This window comes from Camelus ferus, chromosome 35 (genome assembly GCF_009834535.1).
Source record: "Camelus ferus isolate YT-003-E chromosome 35, BCGSAC_Cfer_1.0, whole genome shotgun sequence".
NCBI lineage: Eukaryota > Metazoa > Chordata > Mammalia > Artiodactyla > Camelidae > Camelus > Camelus ferus.
Window position 1 is genome coordinate 20,243,678 of NC_045730.1, and position 22,377 is coordinate 20,266,054.

A 22,377-nucleotide genomic window follows, 5' to 3' on the forward strand; every position below is an offset into this window, starting at 1 on the left:
AAAATTGGGCCGACATTCCACAGGATAAGGAAAAAATTCATTAAGTTTTAAGATGGGCAATAGTAGCACATAGCTTTATTTTTTAAATTTAGAATTCTTTTCAAATGTTTTAATAGACTGTTATGCCTATCTTTACTTATGTGCAAAAGCTGTGTAATTATTTCTTTTCCTAGTGCTTTTTCACAGATGTAGAAGCTCCTCACTGAGCTCTGTTTAACAGATGGTGCTATTCTGCTGATTCCTTACTATGGCTTTCGTATTCAGAACGGGACAGCTGATTACCAGGGTGTGACGGTGCAGAAGACACTGAGCTGTACACTCTCTCTGTCCAGCCCAGTGGTCAAAACGCAGACTTCAAAATGGAACATAGTAGCACCTCAGCAACCTTCCAAATCAGTTGTTTAGCCAAAGAAGTCACTCAGGAAAAAGTACTTTTTCTTAGCGCAGCTCAAGTGAACTGACAACACCATTCTAGTGATCCCAGAGGAGTGGTACTCAGACTGAGATGGGGCCACCCTAGGCGTCTGCAGAGACCTTCAAGGGGTGTTGGCGGGGCTGGGGCAGCACAGAAGATGTTAAAGGAATCAGTTTCCAAATCCTGCACTTCCTTACATTGATCTGCCTAAAATGTGACTGGGGGTCAGTTGGCATTCTCTTTTCTCACCTCTCAGTACCACCATTCTCCTAACTTTATATAAAAAGGGCATACCTCTTACTCAGCCTGCCCTTGACTAAGGTGAATTTCTTGGAAAAGTAAACTCTCCAGAGAGCCAAATAAAGGGTAAACTCAACAGATTATTAACGAAGCCCTTATAGACACATGTCCCCCAATGCATTCCATTAAGAGATACATTTCTAACCAAAACTTACCTTTTGTTTTAAATGATTTTATGTCAGAATTTGTAATTTGTTTATTGTTTAGATCAACTGCGTGCCCAAAATAGTTGTAATAATAACTCAAATGAGATAATTTAAAAAATTTAGAGCCCATGGTCAAAGAAAATTAATTTAAAGGTTATTTCAAAATAAATGTGTATTTGCTTGTTGTCTGTATAAAGTTGACATCAACGAAGTACAATAGAGTGATCAAGAACAGATTTCCAAGATTCAAAGTAGAATAAAATTCTGTAGAGAAAGTAGAAATACAATTTCAAGGAAATATTTTATTTTAGAAGAATGATAGTCGTATTAATTCAGTATGGTATTAATATTACATGGGATACATTTGAAAGACAGATTTAAATTTTATTTTAAAGAGTCACTATTTATAATATAGCAGAAATTGCGTATTTTGTAACTAAACTTAAGAAAATTTTCATATAATTTATATATGCATATAATTTAAATATGTGTATATCCATATAATTTAAATATAAGATGTCATTTGTCAAAATTACTTTAGGGGATATCTGAGCAAAAATGTTTGAAGACCACTGCTTTATATCATGCTCTCTAAAGAACAGAATATCTGAGTTTTAGAGTAAATTAGATTATTGATGAGAAAACAATTTTACTCTTTTTGTTCAAAATAGAACTTAAATGTTTTTTCTTGTATTGAAGTGTTTGAAAGTGTGGTTGCATTTTCTAATGTCTAAAAATATGTGGTGTTAGCCTTAACAACTTGCCACTCGATGACATTTTGGAGAAGTTGCAAGCAAATGAATATGGACAAACACATCGTAAAATAGCTCAGTTTTTTCACCTGGAAACATGGAGCGCTTGGTGCATTTAATAATTCGGCACACTTCAATGTTCCTGCTAATAATTTGCCATTACAAATGCTTGAATGTTACTGGATAAGTAGTGTGAGGACCTTCTGGAAAATCAGTTTCATTTTTCTAAGGAAATAAATGTCCATATCCTTAAGAGCAAACTTTAGTGTCTCTAAGCTATGGCTGTGAAATAGTTGGTAGTAAATAGAATGTAAAGTTTCATATTTCTTTCTTTCTTTCTTTACTAATTGAGCCATTTAATTTTTAAATGTTTATATTAGTAAGATAACCATACATACAATGGGAACTTTTGATCTATTTTTTTTCTTGGTAATATTTATAGTATAAACCAGGCTTATTATTGAGAGTGTAAATTGTACAAAGTATTTACACATAAAAAAATCATATCATTAAATTGAGATGAATATAATTCAGAACTATATCTTCAACACTTTTGGTTTTTGATCATTTTTGCTAAAGTACTGCTGAAACTGTGATCAGGGATTATAATACACGTACCTAAATATAGTTAACACACATCAAGTGAACTGTTATATGCCATTTTTAATTCATTTTAATGTGAGAAAGAAACACACAACTAAAGACTTTAGTTGTGAATTAAGAGTATTACAACTTTTTACCAAGGACAAAAAAATCCTAAGTTTACTTCATCGTTTTACTTTAGGATCCAATCAATAAAATTATGTATTTATAAATATTACTATAACAAATAACAAAACCTAATGTTTTTAAAATGTTAATGATAAGCCTAACTTTTTTCACTTACATATTTGATACATATAATTTTTTCAGCTTTAAAGCTTGTAACTTTTAGAAGAAAACAATTCTTTAAATTGTATACTACTCATTCTTTTTTGGTTTATGTTGTCTTTAGTATAATAAAAACATCATTATCTTTATATATTATTGTCATTTTTTTGGGGGGTGACATCAACTTTGTCTATTAACACATTTCCTTAAATTAAGCTGAATTAACAACTGTTTTGAATATGAAACAGTTCCTTGTCACAGGACACACTGTTGTGGCTCTTTCTACAATTTAATTTCATGCTTTTAAGATTACAAATGTAAATTCATGTTAAATAGAAAGGCTTGAATCAAGAATCTTGTGGGAGAGGGAATACAACAAAATTACTTAAATTTAGATAAAATGATGAGGATACATTAATATATGCACCTGAAAAGCAAATGTAACCTACAAATGTAAACCCAGGAACAGTAAAAAAAATCTAAATATAAACTGTAAAGAGAAGAAATGAAAAATGAACACATCATGGCAGTATATATTATATGAAACATATATTGTTATTTGTGAACACTTTTGAAATGACCTAACACAGAGCAAGTTATTATTTTCCAAACTTGTTTGAGCACACAGTTATATTAATATATCACCAAAAAATGGTGCTATAGGAGGGATAAATGAGACTGAATGTGCAAGAACTAGGGAAAGGAATTAAAGAGAGATGAATTTTCAAGAATGTAATCATCAGTAGTTTCAACTAATCATGTCTTAAACTTTGACCGGTTGATTGGAATCCCCTGGCTTGGATAACTGATTTTTCTCTTGGGTCCAGTATAGGGAGTCCATGAGCAGGTGTCCACACATCTTAGGAATGTACAGTTTGGTGCTGAAAAAAGATACTCATACATTTGAAAATAAATAAATATATTATCTGAATGGGATAGGGGTTAAGTTTGGAAAGAATTTCCCAGGGAGACCTGATTTGTATGTTTGACTAGGCACAAATGACCAAGAAGGTAGGAACATCAGAGGATATATAAAATGGCTTTGGAAGCAGACAGGTGTGGTGGGATGAAAAAAGCAATACTGGCTTGTTTAGAGTAGGCGCACCAACATAAAGACATTCTAAGATTGAAGGAAGATCTGCTTTTAGGTGGGGTTTAGATTTGATAGGAAAGAAACTGGGACCATTGTCAACTTTTGAGTATGCCGGGTGAGGCAATAGACTCAGGTCAAAGGATTTGAACCTTATTTGCCTGAGATGGGGAAAGCCTCTAGGTGGGGAAATTAATTACTGCTGCATGAAGTACGTCCTAGATTATATACAACAGTGGTAGCTACAAATATGGTAAAAGTGAAAACGAGAGATAAAAAACAGATGAGGCTAGAGGGGAGGATATAGCTCAAGTGGTAGAGTGCACGCTTAGCATACACAAGGTTCTGGGTTCAATTCCCAGTACCTTCTCTAAAAAGAAACAAGTAAGTACACTTAACCCCCCCCCCAATAAAACGATACATAAATTAAGAAAGAAAAAAAAAACACAGGTGAGACTAAATAATTTCATGCGAGTTTCTGCCCTATGTCTAAAACTGTGGTCTGTAACTCTCCAAGCATTCAGAAAGGACAAGGAGAATTGAAGGAAAAAATAAGACAGAAAAAGAAGAGAATATAGAACAGTCGATGCCAGGCAAGAAAATACCAAACACCTCAATCACTTAAAAATGGAAGCTATGCCCAGTGTCAATCACATGCTGTAACAGCCCAAAGCTCACACAGATTCCCTTTTATAAGGACCCTCGGGTTGCAGTTAACAGCTTAAATAAACTGTTAAAAACTTCTAAAACAAACAGAATTGACACAATCTCCTACCCTCAGATTGCTCCAGGGAGTTCTCCAACCCCCAAAGGCACAAAGTAAGGTTTGCAACCTGAAAACGCACGTTTGTACCAACATTTGGCCAACGGTGCCAGCCTGCCAAACGCCGTGAATGACTCTGCCCTTTCAACAACGCTGGGACTTTTCGGCTTACAAAACACCCCATCGTCAGGACTTCAATGGAGTGGACGCCTTTACGCCTGAGTTGATACCGACCCCTCGGGCGAGCTCCACCGCGACCGTCCGAGGCGTGGCTGGTCCTCGGAGCCCGCCCGCACGGAGGGCGGCTGAGGCGACGAGGCAGAGGGGTGAGGGCCGCCGCCCTGGCCCAGACGCACGACAGTAAGGCCAAACCGCAAAGCTATCAGGGCCCATTCCCACTTGGCCCCGCGACGTCCGCGCGGGAGTCCGACGCCCCGCGAGGCGGGGCGACGCCGGAAGTGTCCCTCGGCGCCCTGGACGGCGGCGGTTGAGACCGGACGGCGGCGGTTGCCACTGGATGGCGGCGGTTGCCGGCGCGACAGGAGCTTGCCAAACCCGCCGGTGCTCTAGATAGGAGATTTAGAAGTTTATTGTTGCGGGCTCTGACTGCTGGGCTCGTCCTCTCGGGGTCCCCAGGATGTTATTTTACCCGAGTAAGAAAGTGAGTTTCCCGGGGTTCGCCCTCGCTGCTCCTCCGATCTCTCGTCCGGCGGGCGATTCCCGCATCCTGCCTTAGAGGCCAGGCGTCGTGATCGCGGCTTCGCCGTCCCTGCTCCCACTTTTCTGCCTGGTCCAGCCTCGGACCTCCTGCTGAGCCCCAGCTAGTCCTGGTGGAGCCAGCAGCCCTCTCGCACGATTCCTTCCCATTCCCTCCCCGGGTTAGGTCCTTCTGGGGGAACTGCAGGACCTTGCGTGCTTCCCTATCCTTCCTCCGCCACCTGTTGCTGATCCAGTTGACTTAAATTCTTTGGATTATCACAGGCCGCTGAGCAGGAGAAAAGTAATAACAAAAAGGAAGGCAAAGTGTGTGTGCAAAGAGAATATGGATTGATGGTATAGGTTTATACCTCCATTACCCCCTCCCTCCTTTAAAAAAAAAATCCATCAGGTCACTCCTCTCTCGGGTTCTTTCTCAGTCACTCACCTTGTCTTGTGTGCAGTTCTTTTTCCCAAATGGCGGGGCCCGGGGCAGTTCAGGGGACTATGTTCATTTTCATAACGGCTCGCACTTCTGCAAGGCTGGCCGTTTTTCGTCTTCAGCCTTCGTCTCGAGTAGACCCGTTCCCAACCCCTTCGTGAAGAGCTGTGAGAGTGGGTCTGGTTGTTTTTCAGATTACCATTCCCAATAATGTGAAGCTGAAGTGTGTATCTTGGAACAAGGACCAAGGATTCATAGCATGCGGTGGTGAAGATGGATTACTTAAAGTTTTGAAATTGGAGACACAGACAGGTAAATGAATGCAAATCCAAATGTTTGAACTCGACGGAAAATCATTTGTTCAGTGAGATTTGCTCATGGTATTTGTCAGTATGCAATTCTAATTCTTTCAAAAGGAAGAGAACAAAACCCCAAACATTCTGTGGTGTTTTTCTAGTTTTTTTTTTAATAACATTCAGAGAGTATCACATGTAAATGTTAGACGAATTTGGCTGAAGTTATTGATGGAAAATGAAAAAGAATGAGGAAAGAAAACTAAGACACTGTGTTGCCCTAGGCAATGTGTGTTATTGTGCTGTGTTATTAGGAGACCAATAAAAATGATGTGAATCATCATTTCAGTAAGGTTACAAAATCTCACATTTTGGCAGATTATTTGCAGGTTTATGTTATCCTTTCTGATTTTCAGATGTGTGAATTAGTATGCACCTAGTTCCCAAGAACAGAAAATTGGATTAAAAACATTTTTATTAAGAAGTCTCTTGTGTTTTATGGCTTGATTTCTCTTTTTCTAGTTCTCTGGAATCATAGCAAACTGTTACACATTTTGTTACGATCTAGTGTTGCTCCAGGTTGGAGAGCTAGACAATCCCCAATCTAAATTGTAGATCAAGATGAGGAGATTGGAGTTGGAACCTCAGCTCTGCCATAAGACCTCTGAATGTCTTTCAGCACATTGCTGACTATCCTTGGGTTTTAGTTGACTTTTTTGTAAAATAAAGGATTGAGCGAATTACTTTTTGGATTCCTTACAGCATTGCTTCTCAAGCATTATCAGACATTAGGAATCATCTGATGAGGTTGTTAAAATGGATTTCTGGGCTCTAGCCACAAAGTTGATCTGGAATGGGGTCTGAGAATTTGCATTTCTAGTGATACTGACGTTGCAGGTTCTCAGACCACACTTTGAGTAGCACTGCTTTACAGCTTTGAAGTGGTATTTAGGAATATTAATTGAGAACTTTCTATGTTTGGGGTGTTTAACCTTTAGTATCTCATTTGACTTCACAATAACCTTGAGAGGTAGGTATTCCAGATGAGAAAACTGAGGTGCTGAGCAGTTAGTAAATGGCCAAAGGTCACATAGGAAATAAGTGACACAGATAAGATTTGAAATAATGGGAATAGAAAAGAGTTTTACTTGAGTCAAACTGAGGACTGTAGGCAGGAAGCAGCCTCTCAGGTAGTTCTGGGAAACTGTTCCAAAGAAGATGGTTTTATCTCCTGCTGAAACAAACAGCATCAAACATGACAGTGGTACATTCCTTCAAGGAATGTATATGCTTCCTACACAACGAGTAAGTCTGGCTTTGGCTTTGGCTCCTAGGAAGAAAGCCTTATCATTGAAGGAGTACCAGCACTGAGCATTTATATTTATCTCTGTGTTCAGAATGGACATTCTTTACTTCTGGACAATGCACGCTTTAATGATTAAAACAGATACACAAGATGTTTGATAGGCTACAAAACAGGCTGTTCTAGTTAGCATAAAGTTTAAGTTAAATAATAAATAAGCCAGAATGACTTCCCCATACTTCAATATGTGAAAATTTCTTCCATCAGAATTTAGTTTGTCTCACTTTTCAAGCCCTCGTTTTTAACCACTACACAGAGGGCTCATGGACAGCCTCAGTAGAGAGAGAATAATTGTTTTGATGTGTTAAATTAATTCTATGAAATAAAAGGCAGATTTGGAAGGTAGATACTTATGTACCAATTAGAGTTTGACCTCTGATGTTTAGCAATTTAATCTCTCAATGCTTTAGTTTTATTAACTGTGTTAAGAGAAAATAATTTTTGTCTGTTATGTTTTTCAAATATATAGGTACATATGTGTATGTATGTATTTTTTGTTTTGCTTAAAACATGTAGGAAGTTTTAATTACATTAAGAAATGCACTTATGTTTAATATTGTAGACTTTTCAAGAAAAAAATTACTTCTTTTCCTGTTCTGCACTTTTGATGAAGTATGGTTAGAGTATTCTTTGCAATTAGTGAGCAAGATGGCATATAGATTCTTGAGAGTCTTGGAAGATGGAGTAAATTATTTGTTTTGGAACTTAATGAGTGTAAATCATATTTTAAAGAGATGAATATAAGAACTATTACTGGAAGATTGTTAAAAGGTCAGTCTATTGTGTTTAATAAGCATAGTTGTGATAAAACAGATCCTCCAGTAACAATGACCAGATATTGCATGCCTAGTACGTTTGAAGTACTGTGTTGTACTAAAGATGCAAAGATGTGACTTTGTAAGTACCATTTTGGAGTTTAGCTACAAAATAGCTAAGTTATTATCATTCATCAATATAACAATCCTCTACATCAATAAAACACCTTCTATGGCATCATTTTAATGGCTGTTTAGTATTCCATTATGTTGGTATATATGATAGTTTATTTAACCAGTTCTAGTGTTGGACATTTAGATGTCTTCATATAGGTTGTCTCTAACAATATCTTCATATCTAAAGATATTTATTAAAGATATTTCTTTGTGTAAACCTTTAATTACTTGCTAGGATAAATTTCTAGAAGTGGAATCCACTGGATCAAAGGTCATGTACATTTATAAAGCTTCTTCGTATGTTTAGCCAACTTATCTTCTAGGAAGTTTGCACTACTTTGCATTCCCTGTGGTGATGTACTAGTTTTCACTCCCTTGCCTTAGAAGGAAAGGGACTAGAACCAGCATTAGCCTGCAGCTTTTTCCATCAGGTTAAGATGGGGAGGCGGGTAACCTTCTTCTCTCACAAGCCAACTTCCACATGTTTTGCTGAAGCCCACCTCCTCCCTCCTTCCATGGACCCTATTACTTTTTTTATCCTCTCTCTCCTTTGAGTTTCAGTTTGATTTCTCCCTCTTTTCTCTCCCTCACCAGTGATTTTCAAGTTCCAAATCCAATGGACAGCTTTTATTTTTGGTTCCTATCAGCATTTGACCTTTCCTTCTGTCCTGAATCATTGTTTTTCAAGACAGAAGAACTGAAGTTTTAAAATTATTGTTTTATTTCTATGTGTTGCTTTTCCCTCCTTTTTCAGTCTCTTTACTAGATTTTCCTCTAACTGTTGGAATTCCTGAGAACTCAGTTCTGAGCTCTCTTCATTTTACGTTCTCTTTAGACTTATTCTTTCATTCCCATGGCTTTAAATGCCATCTGTGGGGTGATGATTCCTAAATAAACATCTCCAACCCAGTCCTGATTTTTCAGACTTGGACATCACCACAAGAATCTTTCATGGGTTTTAAATGCCTTATTTTATTGGTGCCTTCTTTCATCATGCCTTTTAAATCCAAGGGTTATTGGTACATGCTTTTAGAAGAATTCTGTCAGTATTACCCAATTTTTGTTCCCATGCCAGTCTGATTTGTTTCCTCATTGGTCATGAGGAGTTTAGGAATGTAACTCACTAGAGTCTTGGAATATTGGTGGCTTTGCTCTACTTCTACCTCATTGAAAACTTTTGGCTTTTTTTTTTTTTTTTTGACATCAGAACTTTCAGGTGAGTTTTGCAAAATTTTCAGCATGATCAAGTTCTGGAGTTGCTGCCAGCAAAAGACAATGTTTTGATGTGGATGATACTTGTTCAACATGTAAAGTGGAATTCCAAAAAATTATTCTCATCTGTCAGAATATATTTTGTGAAGAGTCCTTTACTGAAGAGTTTAACAAAGAAAAAATATGCCTGCTGTGCAGAATTATGAATTCAGACCATATAAACAAAGGGAAAGATGGAACTATTTCATCACACTTTCAGATATGTTAGATCCTGTAAACCCTTAGAATCACATATCATTAATTTCACTTGGTTACAGTGACTGTTACTATGGCATTAGAATGGATTTTCAGTGCTATAAGAAACATGTTTCTAGCAAATGTTTTTAGAATACTAGAATAAGGTTTAAGTGTATAGAACAATTTTTAAAATTTCAGTGAGTGAAAGAACCTTCTGTTAAAAAAAAAATGATCCTCCTAATGTATATCAACAACATTTATTCTGTCTTAATTGTTTGACAGATGATTGTGATGTTATATATGTGCATTCTTCTTAATGTTACCAAGACAGTAACTGGATAATTAGAACCAGTGGTTTTAGAGGAACTCAGGTATTTTTTCCTGAGATTGTTTTCAGAATAAAGAATATTTTTCATAATATTTTAAGATACATGTTATCTGAAAGTAGAATTTTATTTAGCATCAACTTTTGTAATTCCCATTCTCACAAATTCTTAAAAGAGTTTCATAAATTCGTATTTTAAAGTAGATGTTTTAGATGCTATATTTTACACGTATTAGTCAGATTTTCTAAGTGAAGATTAATGTACTGAGATGACATATTAATGTATTATTCTCTACAATACGATTAGTAATCAAGGAGAATAAATCCCTTTAAATAAAAAAGTCTTTAAAGGCATACATTGCTCTTTGGATAAAATCTAAAAAAAAAAATTTTTTTATTGTTTCCTGCAAAGACTTCCTAATTTTTGCTGTGCCCATCACTTCTGCCTCCTCTTGTGCCATTCTCCCCCAGTTCAACCAAATCGGCCTTTTTTCAGTTTGTCAGAGGCTCTACACTTCTTCTCAGGGGCCTTTGCCTCGCTGTTTCCTAGCCCAGAATACTGCCCCCCTTTCCCTGCCTTGCTTGGCTTTTCCCAGATTCTCCCTCAGTCTCAGCATAAATATCATTTCTTCAGAAATCCTTCCCTGGTTCTCCCTCCCACCAGTCTAAATTAATCCCCTTCTGTTACTGCCTCTTTTTATACCTTTACTTCCCCAGTTTATAATTATAAATATACTATATATATAATAATATATATAAATTATATATATTTATGTGGGCGTGTGAGGGTGTATTTAATATCTGTCCCCTCAGTAGACTCCAGGCTCTCTGAAGGCAGAGGCCTTAACTAGTTTGTTCATCATTTTATATTCAGAACCTTCCACAGTACATAGGTCAGTGTGGACATTCAATAAATATTTGTTGAATGAATGAATGAATAAATATAAGGTTCTGTAAAATCTAGTAAAAACTAGTTCCCAAAATCTTTGCTTTTTGATCAATCTTATGCTTTAGAGTTCTCAATCTATATCTCATAAATATTTTTATGTGTTATCTTTGGGGAAGGAATAAGTAACAATAATAAGTTATATATTTAGTATACTGAATAAACAACGTCCTTTACACATTTTTGCTTTATTTTTCCAGAAAAACATCTTTGCAAGAGGGTACGTGTTATTGTCCATGTTTTCGCCATGAGAAAAGCAGATCAGAATGAGGCATACTTAAATCTTTCTAATATTATCTGGGAATAGGAACTCCTTTCAAAAAAAGCAAAAACTGTCAAAATTTTATAATCTGCCACTTCCATATTTGCCACACTATTTTTTTGTTTTTGTTTTTTTAGATGATGCAAAGTTGACAGGTCTTGCAGCCCCTAGTACCCTTTCTGTGAATCAGACTCTTGAAGGTCATAGTGGTGAGTCATGTAAATTTTTAAATCATATTTCAATAGTATTAACTTTAGGAATTTAGAAACTGTCTACTTAATGCAACAATGTCATCATTTTAAATAATGGTAATATTTTAAGAAATCATTTCTATTTAGCCATAATTAATAGAGCCTAGAATCATTCACCAACTTTCAGATGATTAAATAACATCTTCAACAGATGTGAAAAAAATGTAGCTATTTTATATATTAAAAATACTGTTATCTGCCTGTGGATAGGATATAATCCTTTTTTGGAGTCTGTCCTATGGTCCCAGATTAAAGTAGACTAAGAGGCATCTGAATGCACTACATGAGCCTAGACTGAATCTTGAAATGACAAAAACAAGTATCTATAAAGGACATTATTTGGACAGTTGATAAAACTTGAAAGTGGGCTGTGGGTTAGATAATATTGTACCGTTACTAAACTTTCTAATTTGTAAAATGATTTTAAAAGAGAAATGCCCCTGTTCTTAGGATATACATACTAAAGTATTTAGGGATTAAAAACTAAAAGAAACCCCATTTGGTCATATAACCCAGAGGTTTAAAATATGCTCAAGAGTTTGTTACTAATAGAATGGAAAACAAGGTTGGAGGGGGGAGAGAAATAGGGGACACATCAACCACCAACAAATATCCACCCCCTCCCCTGACCAAAAAAAAGTACTTCGTATGATGTCCTTTGGGCATCATAATCCTTGAGAGTCAGGCAAATTGGGTAAATCTTACTTACATTTGTTTCTGTTGTCAGATATATGGCAGCTCTTGCAGCTGATCCTACAGGGACTTTAGCTGGCATGGAATAGAAACAAACGTGTGAAATAGGGTTATGCGTTCTTGTAGAAATGAGTAATAATAGTAACTACATCCTGTGAATATCTTTGAATAGTATTAAAGACTGGTTAGTTGCCCAGGAACAGTATTGATTTTAATCTGCTCTTGGTTTTTACTGTAAAAATATAAATTTGAAATTAACTGTGGCTTCCTTTTTGGTCTCTAAACTGTTTTATAATTTTTTAGGTTCTGTTCAAGTTGTCATATGGAATGAACAATACCAGAAGTTGACTACCAGTGATGAAAATGGTCTTATCATTGTTTGGATGTTATATAAAGGTATATTGGGGGAGTTCATTTAATCTTTCACAAAATGGAGTCTGGATTACAGTATCTGAATGGGGAAATAACTTCTTTGAAATAGGCCCTTTTTTAACCAGCACCAGAAGGAGTTCACAGGGGTGGTATTTCTGAATTTATGGCTGCCTACTCTTCCCTTTAACATTATTTCTTTTGAACTGTGACCTTGCATTAAGAAAGTGAATTAGGTGACTGTTGGTTATCTCCAAACTGAACTTAGACTCTTAGCAGTATAGTTTCTGCTTGAGATAGCCTTTTTGTTTTCTTTTTTCTTTTTTCAGGTTTCCAGTAAGAATTGGTTTCTCTGTGGTCAGTGGCTAGAGTTAGTTCAGTAGATAAGAACATATTTATGAAGAAGTCAAAGGCAGTAATTCATTTCCTTTAATGAGCCAGTCAGCTTCCTTTTCTTCCGTGGATACAGATTTCATCTCGGCTCTGACTGCTGGCTCACAAGTTGTGCCTTTTGCCCACGAGAGAGAGAAGGATTAATTTATGTGCATCACTATTGCCAGAAAAATAACTGAATAATACACATTCTTTTGAGGCTTGTAGCCATCATCTTTAAATGAAAAGGGCCCCTTGGTTCACACGTGTTGTTTTGAAAACGTTTAGGGTATGCCTTTTAAATATTCTCAATTAAAATATGCTGTAGTACGTGAATTCATTTATTTATGTTTAAAGTTTATGTCTGTATGTGTGTGTGTAGGTAGTAGAATGTGAAAGTACAGGAGATTAAACTTTGTCTTCTTCCAAAGTAGGTCTTCTCTGAGCCTCGATCTTGACTTGATGATACCCTGCTCTGACTAGTTATTCCACATTGCATGATTATTTACCTGGCTTCAAGCCAGAGTTCCCTGTACAGAATGTAGTAAAGGCTTTTAAAAACGAAAACAAAACAAAATAGCCTTGGGATTTATCTCACATTTGGTTATACCTTGAGTCAGGTCACATCTCACTCCAGCCCCATGTACAAGAACGTTTTTGTCACTCAGCATTAGGGATGTGATATCACTAATGTGATATGAACAGTTTAAAATTTTTTTCAAGCAGGCTTAGAGTTTTTACATAATATGCTGATATTTAATATGCCTATAATTAATCATTGGAGAGTTTATGCATACTTATAAAGGTACTGTAGTTATTCTGTTTTTTCCCTTGGTTATGCGAGATGTACTCAAGTGGGAAAAGCTGGGCTTTGAGGAAAATCAATTGTTTTGGTTCTTCCAAAGCAAATGAAGTTTTATTTTTCAATTAACAGAAAAAAGGAAAGAGAAAAAGATTATGAAAATGAATATATGTACATATATGCATGACTGGGACATTGTGCTGCACACCAGAGACTGATACATTATAATTGACTGTACTTTAATTTAAAAAAAATTCATTCCAAACAAAAAAATTAAAATAAATTGGTGGGAAAATGTAAAAAAAAAGAGGAAAAGAAAGCAAGAAAGAGGAAAAAAAAAAGATGGGCATTTATTGTGTTTTCTGTGATAACCTTTGAAGCAATTATTAGTTAAGACCTAAGTTAGTTTTTGCATCTTGTTCTGTTGGATTTGAAGATTTTATAGTTTAATGTGTCAAGTTATAGAAAACTTTGTAGTTATTTATCCCATCGTGTATTTTATGGCATGTTTTCAACTCTGAAGTACCATTTGTTAGATGGGAGTTTCGACTTGTAATTAGTTTTTATTTGTGAAAACAGGCTCGTGGTATGAGGAGATGATCAATGATAGGAACAGATCAGTGGCTCGAAGTATGAGCTGGAATGCCGACGGACGGAAGATCTGCATCGTGTACGAAGACGGGGCTGTGATAGTTGGTTCTGTGGACGGTAATGCATTTTTGCACCTAGAGCTAAGATCAAGATTTAGCTGACATTTTTGATCTTTAGAGGTTTAAATTAATTGTCATATGTTAGCATTCTGATAGAAAAATAAACAAGAAAAGAGAAAATAGTTACTGTACAATTTGATGACTTTCAAGAATCATTTATTTTCAAGTATATTCAGGTGAAAAATCAATTTAAAAGTTTCCTACAGTAGCACTGGAAAAAATGAATTTTTCAGAATTATTTTAAATATATCTGCCTAATTATATGAGTTATCTTTACATTTGTTAGACTATTATAAATATGTAAATATTAGTTTCAAAAAGTATGTAGAGGTCTAACGATCACTTTTTAAACATTGAGATGAAAATGATATATAACATTAGTTTCAGGGGTATAGCATAATGATTCAGTATTTTTATATATTATGAAATGATCATCTGGTCATTTTTTAATAGAAGTGAGCATGTCATTGCTGTGTTTTGTAGGCTAAAAACCTATGTCTTTAAAATTCTAGTTCATCTATAACACTAGGGCTTCTAAGAGTTTGGACTTTTGTTTTAGTGTGAAATTCTGTCCATTAGAGAAATAATTTATTAAAAACATTTTTTTTTACAGAAAAAAATAAATTTTCTGAGAGCCTTCAAAATGACAGCTGTAGTTCTAGGCACTAGGTAAAACAAAAAAAATTTTTCAGATCTGGATCAGGAGAGATGGATGAGTAACCAGGCAGTTACAATGCCTCATGACAGGTGCTAAGGGAGGGAAAATACAGCAACACGTGGAAGAAGTATGCAACCCAGAATCAGAGGGATCAGGGAGGGCATCCTGGAGGAAGTGATGTCTATGCTGAGGCATTAGCTACAAGGGCGGTTGGTGTGTACAATGTCCTAGACCTAAGAAACAGCATTTGAGGAGGTCCAGAGGAGTTGAACTTACCCATGTTTAGGTTATTGAAACAATTTTGAGAATCAGTGTAGTATGAATCGAAAGGGAGAAGGGTTGCATGTGATGAAATTAGGATCTTAGCCTAGATTAGTGTCTGACTGAGGACATACCTCTTTCTTTGTATTGGGGGCAAAGCAGAAAGGATAAGTGGATTCAGTTCTGTTCCGAATGTTTGAAAGTGGGAATGGGGGATATCTCTTTTGAAAGCTTTTATTTTCTTCCCAAAGTAGAAGTGAGTAGGAGTGAGGTTCTGAGTCAGAGTTTAGAAGAGAAGGAAGAAAGCTGGAAGCAGCTGCTATTTCAAATGCTCAGTAGGGTGTTTGACACATAGTAGGTGCTCAGAATTGACTGAATAAGTTGAACAAATGCATGAATGCTGTGAGGAGTGTGAGGGCTTTTTCAGGAAACAAAGATTTTCAGAGAGGTTATTGGAGAATCATGACCTTGAACTTTTAATGAAATGATTATGTTTTATGTTTTGTTTTAGGGAATCGCATTTGGAGAAAAGACCTGAAGGGTATACAGTTATGCCATGTAGCCTGGTCCACAGATAGCAAAATCTTACTTTTTGGAATGGCAAATGGAGAAATACACATTTATGATAATCAGGGGAATTTTATAGTAAGTATATATATTCTTTACTTTTATTTATACAGTTTTATATGATTATTTTCTATATCATTCACATATGTATACACATTTATTTATTATGATAGTTTATGTAATCAAGAAAGTCTTCAATTCAGGTTTTCCTCCAATCGTCTAAAATTTTTTAGTTAAAAAACTTATGGGTTGCTTTAAGGTAAATTAATGCTTTTAATTCTGGTAGCTGGAAAGGACAAGACCTCAGCGTATTGAAGCTGAGGGATTATGGGTAGGATGATGTGTAGTTTAATCTTTGTGTCCTCTAATACCTGAAGCCAAAGTTTCCATTAGATACCAAAGATATTTTTGTAGCAAGCTGCTAAAGATTGTAAAAAGGATGGAAGACTTAAACATCAGGTCCTGAAAAGAAGACAAAATAGAATAGGCTGAGGAAGCATAATATCAAGAAAAACCTTGGCTTTGTGAGATCTGGCTGTGATGGATCTCTGACCTTACTTCTGGGGCAGTTTTTTTTGTAGGGGAGGGTAGGTGATTAGGTTTTTATTTATTCATTTATTTAAATGGAGGTACTGGGGATCGAGCCCAGGACCTCGTGCCTGCTAAGCATGCACTGTACCACTGAGCTCCACCCTCCCCCTACTTTTGTTTTTAGTGAGGGCTAAGACGTTACATAAATCCACTCATTGGTGGAAGTGATAATAACCAACCAACTGTTACATGACACTTTGCTATTTTCAAAACACTTTTGTGTACCTCGTGTCATTGAGTCTCATAAAAACTCTGGGTTTTTTTTTTTTTTTAATCTTCATTTTACGAATGGGGAAAACTGAAACTCAGGTAAAGTGATTTGTCCATGATTGGTAAACCAATAAGTGATGGAGCTTGCATCCCAAACCAGATTTTTTAAATTTTTTCAGTGTTCTTTATATAACACTCTGATTCATACTGACTCCTGTTTTAAAATATAAAACACTAACCTAACTGATTTTATTTAGATGAAAATGAAACTCAGGTGTTTAGTGAATGTCACTGGAGCAATCAGTATTGCTGGAATTCATTGGTACCATGGCACAGAAGGCTACGTGGAGCCAGATTGCCCTTGCCTTGCTATTTGTTTTGACAATGGGAGATGCCAAATAATGAGACATGAAAATGACCAAAGTATGTAATTTTTCTTTTTTTTAAATGTGGAGAATTAAAAAAATGTTTAAAAATTATCTTTAAGATGATAAAATTCTCTAGGCTAAGTTTTTCACTATAATTACTTCATTTTTTCTTTTTGACTAGATCCTGTTTTAATTAATGCTGACATGTATGTAGTCAGCATCCAGTGGAACCACACTGGCAGTGTGCTAGCTGTGGCAGGCTCCCAGGAGGCCAACACTCAGGATAAAGATGTAAACGTTGTACAGTTTTACACTCCGTTTGGTGTGGTAAGTGTATTAAAGATTTTGTCTTCTTTCTATTTAAATATGCAGTGAGGAAGGGGGGAACCGAATGGAGGGAGGGATATGAATTTGTCACATTTTTTAAAAGGGACATCTCAAGTAAAAATGATGAACCATCAGGTGAATGTCTTTGAATGTTATCCCCATATTATAAGTCTTCATGGTTGTATTTTATCATGGAATTTATTTGATAATCTGTACATTTAGGACACCTGATGTTTCACATAAGAAATCACTAGGGAGTAGCTGAGAATATTTTCTCTGTGATCTGAACATGCATCTCCTTTTACAGCTGGTTTTTGAGTTATTTTTAGTGTAATTTAGTTGTTCGAGGTTAATTTTGGGGGGTTTTAATATGATATATTAAATATGCATAGATATTTAAATATACATATCGGTCCTTTTCCCAAACTTCTAATAGTTTTAATTTGTTGTGGAATAATCAATTATTTTAAGACAATCTATCTTAATAATTAATCTTAGGTGATACTACATTAAAATATAAGTGTTGTTTTCATAAATACATATGCTATCTTCCTCAATAGTATTATTAATAAATTTAATTTTGGAAGAGAATTTTCTTTAAGCAGCAGTAGAAAAGATCAAATAGGAGGATTCATATATTGTACATTTTAAAGAATTTAGAAAATGAGAACTTAGTAGTAACTAAACTTAATACATTTTTGCCTATTTTATTTTCTAACTTTAGACTATATTCAGTCTCTTTTGGACATCCTGTTGATTTTTATAAATTCATCATAGACTTCAATAATACGTATTTTTGGCTGCACAAAAGCCTATACCAGTTGCTCTACTATTTTAATATTAATATTTTTTATGTATTTTCATAATTTCTCTAAGGGTAAGAAATGGTGTCAGCTGATGCTGAAAGTTACCCAGTACAGTGTGCTCTTGAGAGCAGGTACTCTCTGTACGTTGTCAGCTAATAATATTTCTGGTAGATGTAAAAGCTAAGGAAAAACAAAAGCATAGTTCTCAAGTTTCCTAAATAATTAAAAATCTGGATTCTAGTTATCTCGATGTTGATAGCCTCCTTTTTAATTCGTGTTCTTTATTGGTTATTTTTGTTTGTTGCCATTATCTAATTTATCATTATATTATTTTACCAGCTTATTCTTGTTAGTTCAGTCTTCTCTAAGTATAAAAACATGCGTTCAAAGGTCTTCTTGCTTTGTCTTGCAAATCAACGTGTTATGTGTTAAACTGGAAACTGTAAGTAGTTTTCGGTATAGTTGTAATTAAAAGTATCTAACAGTTCCTTGAGGTATTTAGTCACTTAATATTTTTTGTTTTGTTGTGTTTTGAATGAGTGAATATATGAGGGATTTATTTTTGGATCTATGTTATTAAGATAGAGAAGGTAACTTGAAAGGAGATTACCTAAGGATTTAAACTTAAGGAAAACCTCAGGGAAGGATTTGCTTTTGGTTCTGAGGGCTAGGGCCTTCTGGTTTGCACAGTGTGGTCTTAGCCATGGAAGGGGATAACAGAGCATGTGGTTTGTAGTCAGGTTGACCTGGCTTTGGCTTTGAATTCCCTTTCTACAGTGTAGTTTCTCTTAGAGAAGTCATTTAACTTCTAAGACTCAGTTTACTTATTTCCTGAAATAAAGGTAACACCTCATGACATTGTTGTAAAAATTAAAGGACATGACAGTGGGAAAATGTCTACCGCGGTGCTCAATGGATGTTTTCTAACAGTTGGCTTCTCCCCTGCTGCTGCCACCCCCTGATGTGTTTGCAGCGTTGGGAGGTGGCCTTGCTCTCGCAGTGTGGGTTGTCAGTACCAAGAGCGATGTGAGAGCCTGCCTATTCCCTCTGGTTTCATACAGGCAGCAGGACAGATAGAGTGGACCCTCCTAGGTTAAACCTTTTCCCCCTCATTGATTTCCCTGGCAAAATAGAGTTTAATACATTTGACTTTAGAGCATACTTGCTTAAGAACAAGGCTACCAGGATGATTTATTGAAATTCTAGGGATTATACTCTTGTGTCAAATAAGCAAAGATTAAAAATGTTTTCTTTCTATGGCCACATTAAAAAAAGTCTTTGTATTTGTTTATTCATTTGTAAATTTAGCCATAAAGCAGTGTGTGTTAGCATATGAAGAAATTAATTTGACTGCATGATACATTAATTTACATAATAGATTTTTTTTTTGAGTACTTGTTTACCAAGGGATCTATTAAGAGATAGGGAAACAAATGTGGATATGATAAAGTTAGTGCTCTCAAGTAGCTCACTGTCTGAATTCTCTGGAGCCCTAGAGGGAGGGAAGAAGGCAGGAAGTAATATTTAAGTTGTATCTGTTTAAGATGCCTAGGAGAACTCCAGGAGGATGAGGAACAGGATAGGGGAGGCACAGGGGAAAGAGAAGGATGATTTCAGGTGGAAGAGATACTATATGGGCCAAAGGCATGGAGGCACGGGCCTGCCCTCCTGTGTGAGAACACAGTCATTATGGCTAACTAGTAGGGTGCTGAACCAAAGCGTTTTGGGCAAAGGGGAAAGGCACTGTATACTATGCTAAAGAATGTGATGGTGAGCTATTGATTTTTTAAAAGTATTAAACATTTTTTAAAGCAGAGTAGGATTTGATTGGATTTGTGTTCCTGCATGATAACTGTGGCATCGGAGTGGAGACTGAATTTGAAGGGTGGGAATGATAAAGAGGCAAAAGGTAAAAATTGCAGTTAGGGGGCTATTACCATAGTTCAGCCAAGAAAGGAGGCAGCCATAGGGGAGCACAGAAAGGGGTGAAAGCAATAGGGCTTGCTGCCTGCTTGGCTGTTGGGGGTGGGGTGGGGATGAATGAGATGCAAGACTTAAGGATTGAGTTTACTACTCCAATATTTCACTGATTCTACAAAGCACAGTTTTTTACAACTCTAAAACTGGGATTCATCTTATAATCAGAGTTGTCCTATTTTAATTAGTGTGTTTTTCTTTCCTTAGTTGTACATAAAAATAAAGATGCATATTTAAATCTCAGTAATCTTAGATTTGATGAAATTTGATACTGAATTCTTTGGCTCTAGTTTGTAAACTTCTATCATAATATTTGTTTTTCATCATAGAAATTGAAGGAAAATGATTTGAAGTATGTAGCAACTTTTCATAAAATATTTTTTGTACCACTTTTGATCTCTGTGAAGTGATTTTATTTATTTAATTGTGATAATTTAGGTTAAATATAATAATTTTTTTTCAGCATCTGGGTACTTTGAAGGTTCCTGGAAAGCAGATTTCTGCACTATCTTGGGAAGGAGGTGGACTGAAAATTGCACTAGCTGTTGATTCTTTTATATATTTTGCAAATATTCGACCTGATTATAAGGTGAGTATCATGAGCAGTTATAAAAAAAGGTATTTTTTACTAAATAGTTTTGTAATAGCTGGAAGTATAATGTCTGTTTCTTGCTTATATTCATAGCCATTTTATTTAGAAGCCAGTTGAAAGGAGGGTTTTTTAGTGTGAAGACCTTAGAACTAGTAAGCTTTTCTAGGATACTGTATATAATTAGTAAAATTATTCCTGCAGTCAGGGTCTCAGCAGGAAACAGAGGAGTAATTGAAGAGAGATTCATGAAGGGTTTATTACAGCAGTATGGACAGGGCTAAGGGGACCAAGTAAGGGATGACAAAGCCAGCACCCAAGGACTAGCAGCAGTGGGCAAGAGAAGGAGTATTGTTCCTGGAACCCACTAAGCATGGTGGCCATACAAGAGGGGCTGCCCTGTGGGAGCACAGCCACTGCTAGCTGGCTGGGCAGAGACAGCTTGGGGAAATAAATACTTTCACCCAGTTCTCTACCGGCTGGTGCCTTTTATTGGCCAAACCCAACTGGAAAGCAGAAGGCAAGGTAGCTCAGGTGATGGAGTTCATAGAGGTCATCCTCCAGGGCAGAGAGCAGAGCAGAGAAGGGCAAAGTGGATCAGGAGAAAGTAAGAATAAGCAATGTAACAACTAACCATATTTTACCTTAAAGTTAACATTTGAGTCATAACGAGATCTGAAGTATGGGATTGATCTAGTAAACTACTAAGAATATTTGTTGTGAAAAGACTTACATATTTAATTTTTAAAGGTCAAGCACCTTGGAGAAATGGCTGATTCTAGGACTAGGGTGGGGAAAGCGCAAGATAAGCCTGGAGCATCTTACAGTGCCAGGAAGTAAGGAAGTGCTCAAAAAACAGAAAGAAGGGGGCGTGCCAAAGGGACAGAGGAGCCAACTTGAAAGAGCTCAAGGCTGGAACAATCTCAGCAACGAAATAAATGACGTAACGTTGGCTTGTCACCCAGATGATAAAATAAATGTCCATGAGTACAACCAATGTCAATAAATTATTAAATAAATAAATGGGGGGGAAGAAATAAATCTTCTTACCGAAGTATTCTAATTATTTAGACACCACCCTCCAGGAGGTGGAGAGTAGTCCCTCCCATTCCCCCAACTTGAGTGTGGACTGCATTTAGTGGCTCACTTCCAAAGAGCAGAGTATGGAAAGGGGGAAAAAGAAAGTGACTTGCAGCGGAGAAACCCGGCAAGCACTACCTTGTCCAGGCGAGCGACGCCAGCATCATCGGTGATGTCACGTGGAGCTCACATACCCCTGCTGTGACATGATGGGCAGAGCTCTTCACTTGTGGGGTGGTCTCCCCAAAAACCGATAATCCCCTTCTTAGCCTGAGAAAAGCAGCAGACAAACCTGAATTGAGGGACATTCTACATTAATACCTGACTAGTACTCCTCAACACTGTCAAGGTCATCAGAAACCAGGGAAGACTGAGAAACCGTTACAGCCCAGAGGAGCCTCAGGAGACATGATGACTAAATATAGTATATTCCAATTGGGATTCTGGATTAGAAAAAGGATATTAGGGAAAAACAAATGAAATCTAAATTACGTTTGGAGTTCAGTAAGTAGTAATGTACCAGTGTTGGTTTTTCAGTTGAGACAGATGCACTGCGGTAATGTAAGATGGTAACAGTAGGGGAAAGTAAGTAAAGAGTATAGGGAACTTTGTACTATTTTTGCAAATTTTTTTGAGTTGAAATGACCTTAATTGGTTTATTTTTAATCACATTTTTCACCTTAGTACAAGTCCCTTTATTTT

At 36.3% G+C, this 22,377-nt stretch overlaps 1 protein-coding gene across 2 annotated transcripts in view; it reads left to right on the plus strand.

Annotated features, from left to right (window-relative positions):
- Positions 1–4,570: 4,570 nt before the first annotated feature.
- Positions 4,571–22,377, plus strand: part of LOC102507383 (WD repeat-containing protein 35) — a 46,297-nt gene continuing 28,490 nt past the window's right edge. Inside the window, exons 1-9 of one of the 2 annotated variants that reach the window (XM_032473681.1) lie at positions 4,571–4,997; positions 5,669–5,786; positions 11,182–11,253; positions 12,292–12,384; positions 14,111–14,239; positions 15,672–15,805; positions 16,786–16,951; positions 17,078–17,223; positions 20,470–20,595. In XM_032473681.1, coding sequence (XP_032329572.1) covers positions 4,974–4,997; positions 5,669–5,786; positions 11,182–11,253; positions 12,292–12,384; positions 14,111–14,239; positions 15,672–15,805; positions 16,786–16,951; positions 17,078–17,223; positions 20,470–20,595 — 1,008 coding nt within the window. In that variant the 5' untranslated portion in view covers positions 4,571–4,973. The remainder of the gene's footprint in view (positions 4,998–5,668; positions 5,787–11,181; positions 11,254–12,291; positions 12,385–14,110; positions 14,240–15,671; positions 15,806–16,785; positions 16,952–17,077; positions 17,224–20,469; positions 20,596–22,377) is intronic. The other variant, XM_032473682.1, reaches the window with a different exon arrangement.